Source organism: Aulonocara stuartgranti (genome assembly GCF_965226115.1).
Source record: "Aulonocara stuartgranti genome assembly, chromosome: 1".
NCBI lineage: Eukaryota > Metazoa > Chordata > Actinopteri > Cichliformes > Cichlidae > Aulonocara > Aulonocara stuartgranti.
Genome location: NC_138939.1, coordinates 35726972 through 35742823, shown reverse-complemented (window position 1 = coordinate 35742823; position 15852 = coordinate 35726972). Strand labels below are relative to the sequence as shown.

Genomic DNA, 15852 nt, shown 5'->3' with positions numbered 1-15852 from the left:
TGTGTTTTATCGAGCTCTTCATCATTTTCTATTTTGTATTTTATTGAGCTCCTTTTCTTTCTCCTTTTTGCTTGTTTTATTTTTATTTTTAACTTTTCCAAGCTATTTGCTGTTTCATAAAATTGTACTGAGCTGGGTCATTTTTGACATTCTGGCTGCTACGACATGACAAGTGTCCAACATTTTCCATTACAATAGTGCATCGTATCTAATGTTAGCATTACTAGTTAAAGGATTCTCTCACCTGACTGGCAGTTTATGTCCTCACTGCATCCGCTGTCAACAGAAACCTTCTCATACTTGCCGTGACCTGTCACCACAAATTTATATCTTTTGCCAGTGGAGCTCTCCTGCAATTCAGTCGATAAAAGAATATTGATCAAGACAAACATTTAAAAGTTTCTGTTCCGCTATCCTCCGTGTGAGCGTGTACCTTTCCTTCTTTCCCAGACGATAACGTGTCTCCAAGGCTCTCCCATAAATTTTTCTTGTTTAAAACACCACCAGGGTTGATTTCCTGAAAACAGGAACAGTAAACAAACCACACTTTGGTATCTCTGTCTGAAAGAGCAACATGTAAAAGCTGCTGATGTTGCCATGAGGGGGCAGACTTTCACTGCCTAGCCTGCAAACCTGAGGCTGATTTACACCAGACAGAAGAGAAAGTGGGAAGCGAAAACTTCAAGTAGAAAAGAACAGAGAATGATGTGGACTGAAAGACTTTAAAGAATAAGAAATAGTAAGAAATTTAGAGAATAGAGGAAAAGCTGAAACTGTATGAAACTGACAATAATAATAAAAATAAAAATAAATAATGATAGGAACGGAATCATAGCTAATTTTAGAGATTTTTGTGAATCTGACAATAAATAAATAAGAACAACAACAAAAAAGACATTTTAAGGTCACAGGATGACGAAAAATCTTAAAAATGGGCTTTTTAAATTATATTGGCATGAAAGACTGCCATGTGGGAATAGCTGAGCACTCTTAATGTCAAGCACTATCAATGTAGAAAAAACAACAATGTGCATAGCAAAGCCTGGCAGTGAAAGCAGATGACACACACATGAAGAGCGGGGCAAAGTTTGATTTGCTCTTTTACCAAATACTCATGACATCATTCCCTTGCAGATGGCAGAATTCAACATTGCTTCTGAAATCAAACTTTTCTTCTTTTAAGGTTCACTATTTTGTACTTTATTTTGTATTCACTTTAAGGATTCACATTATATGAATCTTATTTATTTACTGATTTAGAGAGGTCTGAAGTCTGAGCTTTTGGTTTTATTTATACAAACTACACTGACCTCATGATACTTTGGGTATGTTTAAGTTGAGCATCCACTGCTATAGCAGTATATACAATGACAAAAAATATGAAATATGAAAAAATATGAGCAATGGGGTACCCTTTAAACAAAAGCTGATAGCAGCTGACACCGTGAACAGTGTGATACTTAAAGAGTGTGTTATAAGCAAGAAAATATTCATGTTCAGAGAAACATCCATTAAAGCAGAAGAAGTAGTTTTGTGTAAAAAGCACTAACCACTAGCTTGTTGAATAAGAAGTTTTTCTTTTTGCTGTGTGTGTGGGTTTTTTGTTTTTTTTTAACTGTAACAAAATCTGAACAAAAACATGCTCTTAGAACCATAGAAATCTTCCTGGGAGGATTGATAAACATGGAAGCAGAGGACATCATCCTGACATCCTGGTAAATGTTGACTTTTGAGCCACCCAAACCGACCGTATGAACAGCATGCATTAAAATCATAAATTAAACTTTTGGTTTTGTATATTTTTAAAGTAGTTGTTGCCTTTCCATTTTTGGTTGGAAAAAGACATAAAGACTGGGCAAAATACCTGTTTAAAAACTGATGTAATCAATTTAATGTAATTCATGTAGAAATAATAATAATAATAATGATATGACTTACGGCTGGTTTGGAGGGGGAGCTAGATCTGCTTCCGTCTTCACTTCCTTTCACCCACTGGTTGATGAGATCAGCAACACCCACTTTTAGAGCATCTGCGTCCTGAGAGGAAAGTGAGAAACATCATGTATTACAGTAATATCAAAATCATTCCCCTAGGAAATCTTCCCTCCTGTTTTCTGTTTAAAATATATTATTTTGGAAATTATTGGAAACATAAAGGAACAACACCCCCCCCCCCCCCCCCCCCCCCCACACACACACACACACACACAAGTTATGTTTCCATAAACCTTAGATGCTGTGATCGAGGTGGCATTTTGGTTCCAGGCGTCTCCGGCCTCAAACAGGTTCTTCTTGGATGGAACTGGTTCAGTGGGAGCAGTGAGATCAGTCACTGTCTGGCAGCCTGATCTGCCTTCCTTTGAGGAGAGCTGAGAAAAATAAGATGACAGAAAGAAAAGTAGAAAGGTTTAGGTCAGTTCTGAGAATCTAGTGAGAGAGTCACTGTGTGAGCGAGTAAAGGAGTGCTAGTTTGTAAAGCAACCAAATATTAGTGGAATTTTTTTTGCCTTCATTGTGAAACGATGATACTCTACACATACACAAAAATGAAAACTCATTTGCACAACAGACCAATTTCTTCTACAACACGGGACTCACGACGGGGGACATGGACCCATACAAAGCGTGCGGAGGGTGGTGAAAGAGGCGAAGCAGCGCTACGGGAGGAAACTAGAGTCACAACTCCAACAGAGTGACTCTAGGAGCCTGTGGCGGGGACTAAGGACAATAACCGACTATAAAGCACCAACAACCGGTATGACGAACGCGGCCGTGACTCTGGCAGACGAGCTGAACACTTTCTATGCTCGCTTCGAGGCTGCAGCTAAGGACTCCAACAATGCTAGTGCTAGCGGCGCTAACGGCTGCAGACAGGAAGATACTGCCAGCACCGGAAACGTGCTCGTCATCTCCAAGCATGAAGTAAGGAGAGCCTTCAAAAGAGTGAACACCAGGAAAGCAGCAGGACCAGACGGCATCCCAGGTCGTATCCTAAGAGACTGCGCATACCAGCTAGCTCCTGTGTTCACTGAGATATTCAACATCTCTTTATCTCAGTCGGCGATCCCCACATGCTTCAAAGAGTCCATCATTGTTCCTGTCCCGAAGAAACCCCACCCTGCTCCTCTCAATGACTATCGCCCTGTAGCCCTCACCTCAGTAGTGATGAAGTGCTTTGAACGCCTGGTCAGAGACTTCATCATTTCTTCACTACCAGACACACTGGACCCACTACAGTTCGCTTACCGTCCAAATCGTTCCACAGACGATGCCATCTCTCATCTCCTCCAAACATCACTCACTCACTTGGACACTAGAAGGGGTAATTATGTTAAAATGCTCTTCATAGACTACAGCTCTGCATTTAACACCATAATTCCCTCCACACTCACCACCAAGCTGGAGCATCTGGGACTCAGCTCATCTATGTGTCAGTGGATCTCCAACTTCCTAACTGGCAGACCACAGGCAGTAAGGATGGGCTCAGCCTCCACCACTCTCAGCACTGGAGCCCCCCAGGGGTGTGTTCTGAGCCCCCTGCTGTACTCTTTGTACACATGACTGTGTGGCCACTACCAGCTCCACCACCATCATCAAGTTTGCTGACGACACCGTCGTGGTGGGCCTGATCTCTGATAACAACGAGACAGCCTACCTGAAGGAGATTAGGAATCTGGAGAACTGGTGCCAGAGGAACAACCTCCTTCTAAACGTCAGTAAGACAAAGGAGCTGATAGTGGACTTCAGCACTAAGCAGGAGAGGAACTACCAGACCCCCGTCATCAACGAGTGCCCAGTGGAGAGAGTGGACAGCTTCAAATACCTCGGAGTTCACATCACGCAGGACCTGTCATGGTCCTGTCACATCAACACCGTGGTGAAAAAGGCCCGACAGCATCTCTACCACCTCAGACGCTTGAGAGACTTCCAACTGCCCTCCAAGGTGCTCAGGAACTTTTACTCGTGCACCATAGAGAGCATCCTGACGAGAAACATCTTAACCTGGTTCGGGAACAGCACCATGCAGGACAGACGAGCTCTACAGAGGGTTGTGCGGTCAGCTGAGCGCACCATCCGCTCCGAGCTCCCTGACTCAATCTACAGCAGGCGGTGCTGGACCAAGGCCAGGAAGATTGTGAAGGACCTCAGCCATCCCAACAACAGACTGTTCTCTCTGTTGAGGTCAGGAAAGCGATTCCGCTCCCTGAAGACCAACACAGAGAGACTGAGGAGGAGCTTCTTCCCGCAGGCGATACGGTCTCTCAATCACACCACCACACAGTACTGACCCACACATATAGTTCTTACACACACACTGGACATTCTGGACATTGTTTTCACTTCATCACTTAAATCACTTGTACAGCTGCTGTTATTGTGTATATATTTATTTATATTTCTTCATACATTCTTATATAGTTCTATATTGTGTATTTTGTTGTACAGTTATTTTATACAGTTATTTTATATATTTTATCTTATTCTTTCCCAGTTAAATTTACCCTTCATTCTAATTTGTGTTGTACAGTTATTTCATTTTTAACCTTAATTTATATTTTATTCCTTCCTAGTTAAATTTACCCTTTTTAATTTTTCATATTTATTTCCTATCTTATTCATAGCCTTTTCCTTTTTTGTTTTCTTTAGGTCACGAGCAGTTGTCCAAGCATTTCACTACATATCGTACTGTGTATGACTGTGTACATGACAAATAAAATTTGAATTCTTGATTTTACATCCTTCACTTTAATACTTTACCTATTATTGCTATATATATATATATATATATATATCCATAGGTCCCTCATCCTATTCATGTAGCCCCTTCCGCCGGGGTTGCGTAGTAGCATTCCAACAACGCCCTGTTTTCGTCTCTTGCCCACCGATGCCTTCTTGTTCCAGTAGCCCACTTTTCGTCAGGGTGCCCTGGTTCCTCAACACCTGACGCGGACCTTGTTGATCCGGGAGACGTCCGAGCCGGCATGCCTTCATATTTATTTGTCTCGCTCATGTCTGCGGTAGGCTCGCTTAGCATAGGGGGTCTAGCCTTAGGACCCTTACTGGATACAGACGCCCCAGGCAGGAATCGAACTTGCGATCCTCTGTTCCAAAGGCGTGTAGTCTAACCACTACGCTATCCAGCTGCTCCTACGCTATCCAGCTGCTCCGAGCTAAGATCCTGTGGGACTTCCAGATACAGACGGACAAAATGGTGGTGGCTAACCAACCGGACATAGTGGTGGTAGACAAACAGAAGAAGACGGCCGTAGTGATCGATGTAGCGGTTCCGAATGACAGCAATATCAGGAAGAAGGAACACGAGAAGCTGGAGAAATACCAAGGGCTCAGAGAAGAGCTGGAGAGGATGTGGAGGGTGAAGGTAACGGTGGTCCCCGTGGTAATCGGAGCACTAGGTGCGGTGACTCCCAAGATAGGCGAGTGGCTCCAGCAGATCCCGGGAACAACATCGGAGATCTCTGTCCAGAAGAGCGCAGTCCTGGGAACAGCTAAGATACTGCGCAGGACCCTCAAGCTCCCAGGCCTCTGGTAGAGGACCCGAGCTTGAAGGATAAACCGCCCGCAGGGGCGTGCTGGGTGTTTTTTTTTTTTTTTTTTTTTTTTATATATATAGCAATAATGATGTGTGATTCACAAGACAATGTAAACCAGTTTATTTAAAAAATGTTTTTAATGCAATAATTGTTGCCAGTCACAGGCAAATTGAATAGATGTAACTGTTTTTTCTCCACTTTCTTTATGTTTTATTAAACACCATCACCTTTTCGTTAATTTTAGAATTCTTTTTATTTGGATAAATACCCAGAAACACTTTTTCCCTGTGATCAATGATAGCCGTATTTTCAAACGAGCCAAGACCACACCATCTTTTTCACACTCAGGTTAAAATATGTTTATTTTAACAAAGACCTCACAATGTTAAAAAGAAGAACAAGGAAGAACTGCATTTTTACAGGAAGAAACCTCCAGCAGAAGGAAGGAGGATCAGGGAGGGAGGGAGGGATCCTCAGGGAGGATCAACCAACCGCTGCTACTAAAAAAAAAATTATAGCAGTCTAAAGCAGCGGTCCCCAACCTTTTTTGCGCCGCGGACCAGTTTATGCCCGACAATATTTTCACGGACCGGCCTTTAAGATGTCGCGGATAAATACATCAAAATAAATCTAGTACCGGTACCAAAAAAAGAAGATTTATTCATAACACACCTGAAAAGACCCAGGAAAACTGAGTTAACGATAAAAGCGATAACAAAATAACCTGAAAACCGATAAAAACCCTGAAAACCATACATTTCACACCTGAGGCTCAACTCTCGCGGCCCGGTACCAAACGACTCACGGACCGGTACCGGTCCGAGGCCCGGGGGTTGGGAACCGCTGGTCTAAAGTATCCTCTGAGATTTCAAGTGATTAGTCTGCGGAATCTGTTAATGATTACAAAAAATTATCCCACGAATATCCTCTTACTGGTTGAGAAGAAAAACACTCTGCAGTTTTACCTCCAGGGCGTGTGTATATTGTTCCAGTCTCTTGTCGATCTTGGAAACAGGAAGAGGTGGCAGTGTCTTCTTTATGTTGCTGGTGCTTTAGAAGAATGCATAAACAAGTGAATCAGTCATGGCAAAAGTGTAATTCTGTCTGATTTTAGCATGTGGTACAAACTCTTTATGTCCTTCCAGAGGAAAGTTTGGTGTTTCTACGTGTAAATGGTGATGGACATCATATCACACTGAAAGAAAGCTTCCTGCACGTGTTAGATTTTGATCATTCTTGTGTGTGCTTTTTATTGGTAGGCCTACCTTCTCCTCAGAGACTCTGTTCGCTCTGTGATCTGAGGAATGGAAATTTTCTGTTTATTAATTTGCATTTCGCAGATCAACAATTTAAACAGGAGTAAAAAACCAAACAAAAAGGAGACACAAAAACTTCAATGTTCTTTCACAAAGGAAATCAGCTGTCAAATAATATTCTACTAACAATTACATAATTCCTGTCTTCATGACAGTCCAAAACATTACTCTGATAAATTCTCTGTCTTCCTTCTCAAGTCCTCATCTCAGGTCCATACAACAAAGATAGTAAATGTTCCCTCTTCAACCAGGTTCAGTTTAACAGGATAAACCTTGATCCTATAATGTTTCTAATAAGAGTTGTTCAATACTTGACCTGTTAGACCTTTTGCAAAACACTGCAGGCAATTTGTTATCAGAAAACAAAGGTGTTTTATGCCTTGTTTTTACCCTCTGATAGAAATCCTTAACTTTCTGAGGCCAAAGTCATCTTTAACAACTCCCAAACCCAACCCTAACTTTAACCCTAGCCCTAGCCTTATATGTCATTTTTGTTTTTATTGAATTGTTTTTCCAAGTCTTGACTATCAGGGAACAAGGATTATTCTAATTGACACGCATGACTCCTATTTACATTTGTTTAGAAAAACGTCTCTTTTGACATTCTTCAAAATATCGGGTTAGTCATATGTCATGACTTCAGGGGGTTAAGTTACCTAATACTTTTATTACCGAGACAGATTTCACTTTGCAGCTGTAGGTTTTTCCTCTTGTAGCAGGTCAAATTATCAGTAGTTTTGCAGTCTTTCTAATAGCAGTGCTGCCAGATTCGGGGTGTATCAGGGTGTGTTTGCTTGAGTTTGCTTGAGAGTAGGTCTGCTGTTTTTCATCCTGACTCACCTTGAATTTACCATCTGCTGTGATGCGGCTGCTCACTTCATCCTGTAAAGAGACAGAGTAAGCTGAGACACAAATTCCTATAGAAGTCAGTGACACTGCACCAAAAGACACTGCAAAATAAAAAAATATATATCTCTGTGGTTCAGAGTTCATTTTACCCTTTCCCTGTTCTGAACTTTTTAACATCCATCAGGTCACCAAACCACTGAGGGTTAATGTTAGGGTGGTATAAACTTCAAATTTCAAAGAGGTTTTTTTAACCAACAATAACAGGTTTTCTCACCATTTAAAAATCCTACCAATAAAACTGTGTCATGCAGTTCATGGCTGCTCTTTAATCAGTGCAATCAAACCTTAATTTTAACAAATGACTCTCTTCCATTGCTGCACAATAGGTCAGCTGACACATGCAGGTTACTTACTGGGTAAAACTGTATGAGGAGTTTCTTTTGGGACATCAGGAGGCATTAAAGAGACAATGGGTTTAGACATGATTAATACAATGTAACATAATAATATGAGGTGCCATAAGGAACATTATTACTGAAACGCTCTCTCACACACAACTGAAACGCTCTCACACACACTACTGAAAAACCAAGGCATTTCACTTGAACAGGAAGGTGTTTCAGTTAAACAGGAAGGCATTTCAGTTAAAAAGGAAGGCATTTAAGTTGAACAAGAAGTCATTTCAGTTAAACAGGAAGGCGTTTCAGTTAAACAGGAAGTTGTTTCTTGACAAGGAAACTGAAAAAAGTGGTAGATTTCAAACAAACCACTACACAGATGTCTACTCAGCAACCTGCTAGTAGCCTAAGAGAAGCAGCTGCATTACTTAATATATAAGCCTCAGCATAAGTCAAAATTTTGAATAGCAGACACGCATTATCCTGGTTAATTTTTTTTGGCATATGTGCTTTTTGTCTTTTTTAGCAAAGAAAAAAATATCTTAAAATTATTAATAAAACCAGGGAGAGAAGGCTTAGTGTTCCTCCATTTAGCACAATGGATATGATATTTACTCAAAAGTATGATGATGTTAATGATGTCTGAGACACCCAATGCTAGATGATCCATGTAAAAAATTTATGATGTAATTCAAATAGTGGCACGTCATTAATATTTAGGGAAATCCAATTTTTTAAGTTGCACCAAATGCATTGTGTGATAGGGCATAGAAAAAAAAGATGTTCTAGGGTTTCATTTTCATCAGTACAAAAAGAACACTGATCCACCTCAAAGCCAAATCTCTTTTTTTTTGAAATTCTGCCACAGGATTAATTTTGTTTATTACTTTAAAGTGTGTTTCTTTAACTTTAGGTATAGGCTATTTCATAAATTTTTAGTAGGCTTTATCCAGTGTATATGAAATAACTAAATTAGAACCATGCAATGTAACCATTCTGTTGTAACTATGAAATATTTTGTCTTTGAAGAAACTACTAATAAATTTATTATTGCATTTTTATCAAACAGCTGACATTGCCCTAGCAATAAATTTGGGAGCACTGATGAGAAATTATTGTATATTATAACATTTTTAATCAAATGAAGCAGAGGCAGTGGGACCAGTTCACACAATTTGTTATATTCTCTTTGAGAACAGTTTAGACAATATTTTTCTGAAAAGTCTGTGTAACTTAGAATGACACCGTTATCATCCAACAAATCTGTTATGAATATAAGCTTGTTTAAACCAGTCGCTCTCGAAAATTGATTTTTGATTAAGTGTTATTACCCTATGATTTCATAAGGTTTAATTATGGGGAGAAGTTGTGGGTATAACTCATTATCTCAGATTTTAACCATTTAATTCTAAGGGTGCCAACCATAAATTCTAATTCTGGAGTTTTGATACCACCTTTATTGTATTCCTTCACAAGCTGAGATTTTCAATGTAAAGGGTTTTATTCCTCCACAAAAATTCGAAAATAACTGTGTTAGCCTTATTAATGCTTTTAGAGGAGATATATAGAGAATGACAAGGATAAATCAATTTGGAGATGCCTTCAGCTTTAGATAGGATGTTTCTGCCAAAAATAGTGAGGTCTCTGGTTAACCAATGGCTAAGTGATTTCTTCATCTCCATGATACAGTTAGAAATATTAGTGTCTTCTCTGCTAATTGTTTTTTTTTTTTTTTTTTTTAGATATTATCTACGGAAGCGTAGAGCTGCCACCCAGGCAAAAGAAAAATACAAGTGTATCACGTTATAACGTGAAAAGTTTATTGTTCTAACAAGATACTTTTCCTGTTTGTACAATATACTTTTCACGTTTGAACAACATAATATCACGTTATTACAATATACATAATTATCACGTTCGTACAATATAAATATCATATTGTACGAACGTGATAATTATATTGTTTGAACAATAACGTTTTCACGTTATAACATATATTTTATTGGTCGAGCATGATATATTGCCGTAAAGATACGGAAGTGTAAAACATAGTGAAGTGGGTGACAGTGCAGATCAGAGTGCGAGAAAATGGCTCGTTTATTGGAATTAATTAAGTTCTATTTTATGCTTGGATTGAGGCATGGGGAGATTTTGCTGTTATTGAGCAGTTTGGACAGTATTGTGATAAGCATGCGGACACTTAGAAGAAACCTAAAACACATGGGACTGTACAGGAGAAAGAATGAGTCCGATCCGATTGAGGTGGCACGATTTCTTATTGATCAACTGGAGGGACATGGGAGGCTCCATGGATACAAACTACACCACCTGAACTGCATTCAGGCAGGTTATGTTGTCACGCAGAGTACTGTGAGACATTTACTGAAATATCTTGACCCTTACGGTGTTGAGCAACGACGCAGAAATCGCCTAATGCGACGCACGCATGTAAATCCTGGACCAAATTTTATGTGGCATGTTGACTCCTATGACAAACTGAAGCCTTTTGGAATCTGTATAAATGGAGCTATTGATGGCTTTTCGAGAGTTATGATTTGGCTTCATGCCTATTCAACAAACAATGATCCCAAAGTCATTGCTGGATATTTCATAGCAGAAGTTGAAAAGAGGATGGGAACACCTGCTAGGATTCGCTCTGATTTGGGAACAGAAAATGTCATAATGGCTGAGATGCAACGATTCTTGCGCTGAACTATGGATCCGAACGTCAGAAACTGTTTTATTACTGGATCCAGCAATCACAATCAGCGTATTGAAGGCTGGTGGGCCTTTCTGAGACGACATCATGCTCAGCACTGGATAAATCGTCTCCAGGAACTAAAAGACCATGACTGCTTTTCTGGATGTTTTTTGGACAAGCAGCTCATATTGTTTACGTGCCTGAATGTCATCGAGGTATGTAACCATGTTTATATTCTTTTAATGAGTCATTGTGTGTGTGTGTGTGTGTGTGTGTGTGTGTGTGTGTGTGTATGTGTGTGTGTGTGTGTGCGTGTGTTAGAGAGAAAGAGAGACACGGAGAGAGAATAAAAAGTTTGCTTTAACACCCACGCACCATCCCTATTATCACTCCGTTCAGGATATGAAAAAAATGCATATTTCACTGGCCAGAAACATAAAATCGCACTGTCTAAAACAATTCACGTTTAATAATTACTTAAAATTTTCCACAGTATCACGTGTCTACCACTGTTATTCTTGTTGTTGAGTATTTTTGATAAACTCTGTTTTTCCGACTGCTTTTGATTGATTGATTGATTGATCGTACTTTATTCATCCAAGGGAAATTGGGTTAAGGCTGCCAGCCGTGCCAGCGTGTTCTTTTACTGATATGAGATTTTTAAATTTTTAATATTTAATAGGAAGAGCTGCAGCAAGTTGCACATATGTGGAACACCCACATAATACGCAGAAGCAGAAATGCAGTTGCTCCAAGTGGACGTCCGATTCTCATGTACACCATCCCTCATCTCTTTGGAGGACAGGATCATCTGAAAGAGGTTTCTCGGGAGGCAGTGGATGCTTGTAAGAAAGAATGTCAACAGAGAGGAGGACCTTATACCTGTGATGAAACCGTTTTCAGCTTGTGTTGCCTTATAATGTCAGAGAACTTCTTACTTCCACCAAGCACAGCAGATGAATCCATTGAACTGTATTTCTTCCTGAGAGCCTATATACTGAAGGACTTATAAACCTAAATATAATTGGGCTTTGGGAGTTTTTACGCATATATTTTTGGGTACAATGTTTTATTTGTGCAATAAACAATAGAAAAGACATTCATTATTATTTTGTTTGGATTTTCGGTTCAAGATAGTAGCAAGCAAGCATGTCTAAATATATTTAACCAAATCTGCGTACTCCAACCTTTTGGCATTTCCAATTATTTTTTAACTGAATTTCTATTATATCTGATTTCTGTTTTAAGACTGTCGAAAAAACATTTTTTAAACTGCTGATCCTATACATTATTATTCATGAAATATTGTTTTCAATTTTACTGAACACATTGTGCAACTGCTATTCATCCACGAACAGTTTCTTGTAAACTGGTAAATGTACAAATTCTGCATTATGTAATAATTAACAAACAGTGTTAGATGTTAACCTCCCTTTTATTTGTGTTCAAGGAGAAGAAAACACGGACTCTTGATAAACACTACAAAACTTAACTTATGTGCCAATTTTCTGTCTTTTATTCCAGTCAACTATTGCATCAAACACATTGCCTTCCTATTGCCTATGTTCTAAACAAATGACTGGTGGAAAGGTAAAAAAAATATACTTGAAATTAATTAATATTAAGTCTTTTGAATTATTACTAAACAAAACATCCCCTCTATAGCAGACATTTTGTATCCTACAAAACTGCACCACAGACCTGTGGAAAAGGACCTTGACACATGATAAGAACTAATAATAAACATAGTTCACCTCTTGCTGCTAACCATATGAACTTATTAAACATAATTAGTTAACATTTAAACTAGTAAAACTTTTAAGTATGAAAACTTAAACTGAAATTTACATTTTTCATGGTGGAAACAAATTGATGTTGTCCACAATTTTTGAAAATAAATTCAAATATGAAATAAAACACTTCCCTGAAATTTAAGCTCTTTCTTTTTTTATACAATGATGTGTTCCCTGTTTGTGGGTTTAACAAACTTTAGAGCTTCATAGCCAGTCATTGTTAGTGCAAACCTTTCATTCTTTGGTTTAAACATGATGGACTTTAATCAAGCTATGCTGAACTCATAAGAGCTTTTAGCAGCCAAAACATTGTCCAGTTCATTTCGTAGTTCTGGGTAGGACGTGTATGTCCATGGTAGTTCCAGAAGAGGGCCACATGTGTGTGCCACAGGTCGTCGTGCCAGTCCATCCACAGGCGTGAACAGTACCTCAACCTTGTCAACACAGATGACATCTGACCCAGTAAGAAACCTGAACATCCTTCTGAGCCCTGTATCGTCAAGTCCTCTGATGTACTGGTGCAGAAATCTGAAGCTCTGCTTCTCTGCTTGAGTGGTGGGAGAGACAGTAAGCAACTTCAAAAGCTTTCTCGTTGTTGGCTTTTTATCCTCATACATTTGTAGGGCATCTTGTGGGCTTTGAAAAGCTTCTTTTAGGAAGTAGCTTGCAACTAAGGACATTTTCTCTGCGGCATATGCTGGTTTTTGGATTAATTGTTTGTGTGCGACTTTCAGAAGAAGGCCTTTTAAGTTCTCTTTGGTTGGAAGCACTGATACATCCAGGCGATCCATGAGATCCAGCACTTCATCCCTGTCTTCATCTGTAAGATCTTCTTTTAGTGCCCTTGTTATCAGATCCCTATCTGATTGACTTAGGTAAAAGAGAAGACTTTCAAACAGCAGATCATCTGATACTTGATTCTCACCGAAGATGAGTGCCACTGTGAAAACAGGAGCAAGGCGACAAGGGAAATATCCATGGTCTTGAAATCCCTTCAGTAAAATTCTACCCATGGATTTCCACTCTTCTTCCTGCCATTTCGGAGACAGTGATGGCACTCTGAACTCCTCTCCTTCAGCTGTGTTGTCCACAAACTCTGACCAAAATGCAGCATACACATCTCTTGATATGCCATCTGCATCAGCTCCTTTTTCATCAATGTAGGTGTATTTTAGAGGGTGTATGAGGAGTGCTGGATCTTTGAACTGGCTGATCATCTCCTCCAGAATAGTAATCCTGTGAAGTTTGATGGTAACACAGACAACATCATATGATCCTGCAGAGCTTATTGCTTCATTGCTTATAGATGTATCTGGACTACTGACTGCTGTGTTTGTTGGAGGAAGTGTAATGGATGTGATGACCAGATCATCTTCCTCAAACTGCAGGAATGGTTCATCTATTACAGTGTCATCAAGTTGACAAGGCAGAGGCTCTCCAAGGTAGGGTCCAATCATTACCTCAGATGTGTCTAATAATACATCTTCATCAGCATTCCTAGATTCTGATGATGAGATCACAACAGTGTGAGAAGCTTCTTAATCTCCTTGATGTGAGTCAGTCAGTTGTGTAACATTGTTTACATGTGTTTTCCCTCTATCATAAACTTCTTCATCATCTTCATCATTGGAAAATCTTCTTGTGCACAAGTAAAATTTCAACATTCCCATTTTAAGTGCTGAATAGAGTTCTCCAACTGTGACATCTTCATCAAATACGGCCTCTTCCTGATAGTCTAATATGTCATGACTGAACACCTCCCATCTTCCAAATTTGCTTTTTCCACTTGGAAAGAAAAGATCTTTTGCATACTGTAATATGTCAGCTTTTTTGGAGTCTTTGGGCACATCAAAGGTCCTTGTTCCTCCTCCTCTGTGCTTTCTCACTTGCTTACCTTCATGGATCCACCCTAACTCAATTTTTCGAGTCTTTTTCTCAGCTCATTTGTTGTTTTTTGCATATGTTCTTTTTCTCTTAGAAACAAATGCCTCCTCATGATCAGATTTCTTCTCATTTTCATTGATTCCCATCTTTTCCTTCAATTTTTCGAGCAATGAGTTTTTTCTTGATTCCTTAGTACTTGCACCACTGTTTTCCAAGCAGAACCGTCTGGCAGCTATCCGGTCACCATATGTTGGGATGTAACAAGACAGGGTCTTGTCATCCATGAAATCAATCACTGTGGCATCAATCTGTAATAACAGAGATATTTATTACTATACAGAAGTACAAGGTATGCCTGCTGCCACACCACATGAGGTACCTCACTAAAAAAATGTATGTACATTTCACATGTGTTTTGATAATTGTCTGTTATTATTTTAGTGGCAGCCATCAATATTTAGCATTTATTCTTTTCCTCTCTCTATGCCAGCAACATTAATGAGATTCTCTAACATGTTATTAATAGAAATATTACAGTATATACAACGCCCACCTTTGAAAAAGTAAATTAGTATTCACGTATCTTTCAGTTGCACAGAGCACAAAGGGTTGAACTCAGTGTTTTTTTTTAAATTGAAGCCAAATATCAATATAAACACAGTTTAATTCATTTGTTTTTAGATAAACAAGGAAACATTGTGCATCACATAATATAGCGATATATTTAAGAAACCTGGAACCTGGAATCTGCATACTGCAAGTAGTAACATGTGGTCATACAACGACCCAGTTTTATACAGCGGGTTAATTTGTTTTACATTCTCCATTCCATATTAAAGATCCACACCAATGCAGCCTACCGTTACGTCCTTACGCAGTCAAAGCGAGAGAAGCGAAAACCGCTGTGGTTGTTAACTAAGCAATATGTCACATTTTTAGACGCTGTAACTTCGTAAAAAGCGAGTTTTACAAGTTTCCCCCTCAAGAGAGCACTTACGTGTTCTTGTAGCATTCGTAAGAGACAGTCCTCAGGTACACCACGATTCCAAAGAAATCTCAGAAGTGGGCTATCAGTGTTTGTGTCCATGTTGAAAGCAGGGCATTCAAAGTTAAGTGCCAGTTCTGAAGAGCGTGAGCTCTCCACAACTACCATGGATTTGGGTTTCCGAATGCAACACGTTTTACGTTCTTACAATAAAAAATGTTATTGTAATGGTATTTTTTTTAACGTTTGTACAATATATGATCACATTCGTACAATATGATATTTATATTGTACGAATGTGATAATTATATTGTACGAACGTGATAATTATGTATATTGTAATAACGTGATATTATGTTGTTCAAACGTGAAAA

At 39.1% G+C, this 15852-nt stretch overlaps 2 protein-coding genes across 3 annotated transcripts in view; both read right to left on the bottom strand.

Annotated features, from left to right (window-relative positions):
* LOC309710307 (uncharacterized protein) overlaps nucleotides 1–4317 on the bottom strand; it is a gene marked incomplete at its 3' end in the record, with an annotated part of 36588 nt that extends 32271 nt beyond the window's left edge. The window contains exon 1 of the mRNA XM_082539649.1: nucleotides 4286–4317. The remainder of the gene's footprint in view (nucleotides 1–4285) is intronic.
* Nucleotides 1–15852, bottom strand: part of lsp1b (lymphocyte specific protein 1 b) — a 59220-nt gene that overhangs the window by 10385 nt on the left and 32983 nt on the right. Inside the window, exons 7-14 of one of the 2 annotated variants that reach the window (XM_082536663.1) lie at nucleotides 8131–8154; nucleotides 7709–7750; nucleotides 6818–6849; nucleotides 6518–6602; nucleotides 2229–2369; nucleotides 1939–2037; nucleotides 434–517; nucleotides 245–350 (exon numbers count right to left, since the gene is read on the bottom strand). In XM_082536663.1, the coding sequence (XP_082392789.1) occupies nucleotides 245–350; nucleotides 434–517; nucleotides 1939–2037; nucleotides 2229–2369; nucleotides 6518–6602; nucleotides 6818–6849; nucleotides 7709–7750; nucleotides 8131–8154 (613 nt within the window). The remainder of the gene's footprint in view (nucleotides 1–244; nucleotides 351–433; nucleotides 518–1938; nucleotides 2038–2228; nucleotides 2370–6517; nucleotides 6603–6817; nucleotides 6850–7708; nucleotides 7751–8130; nucleotides 8155–15852) is intronic. The other variant, XM_082536664.1, reaches the window with a different exon arrangement.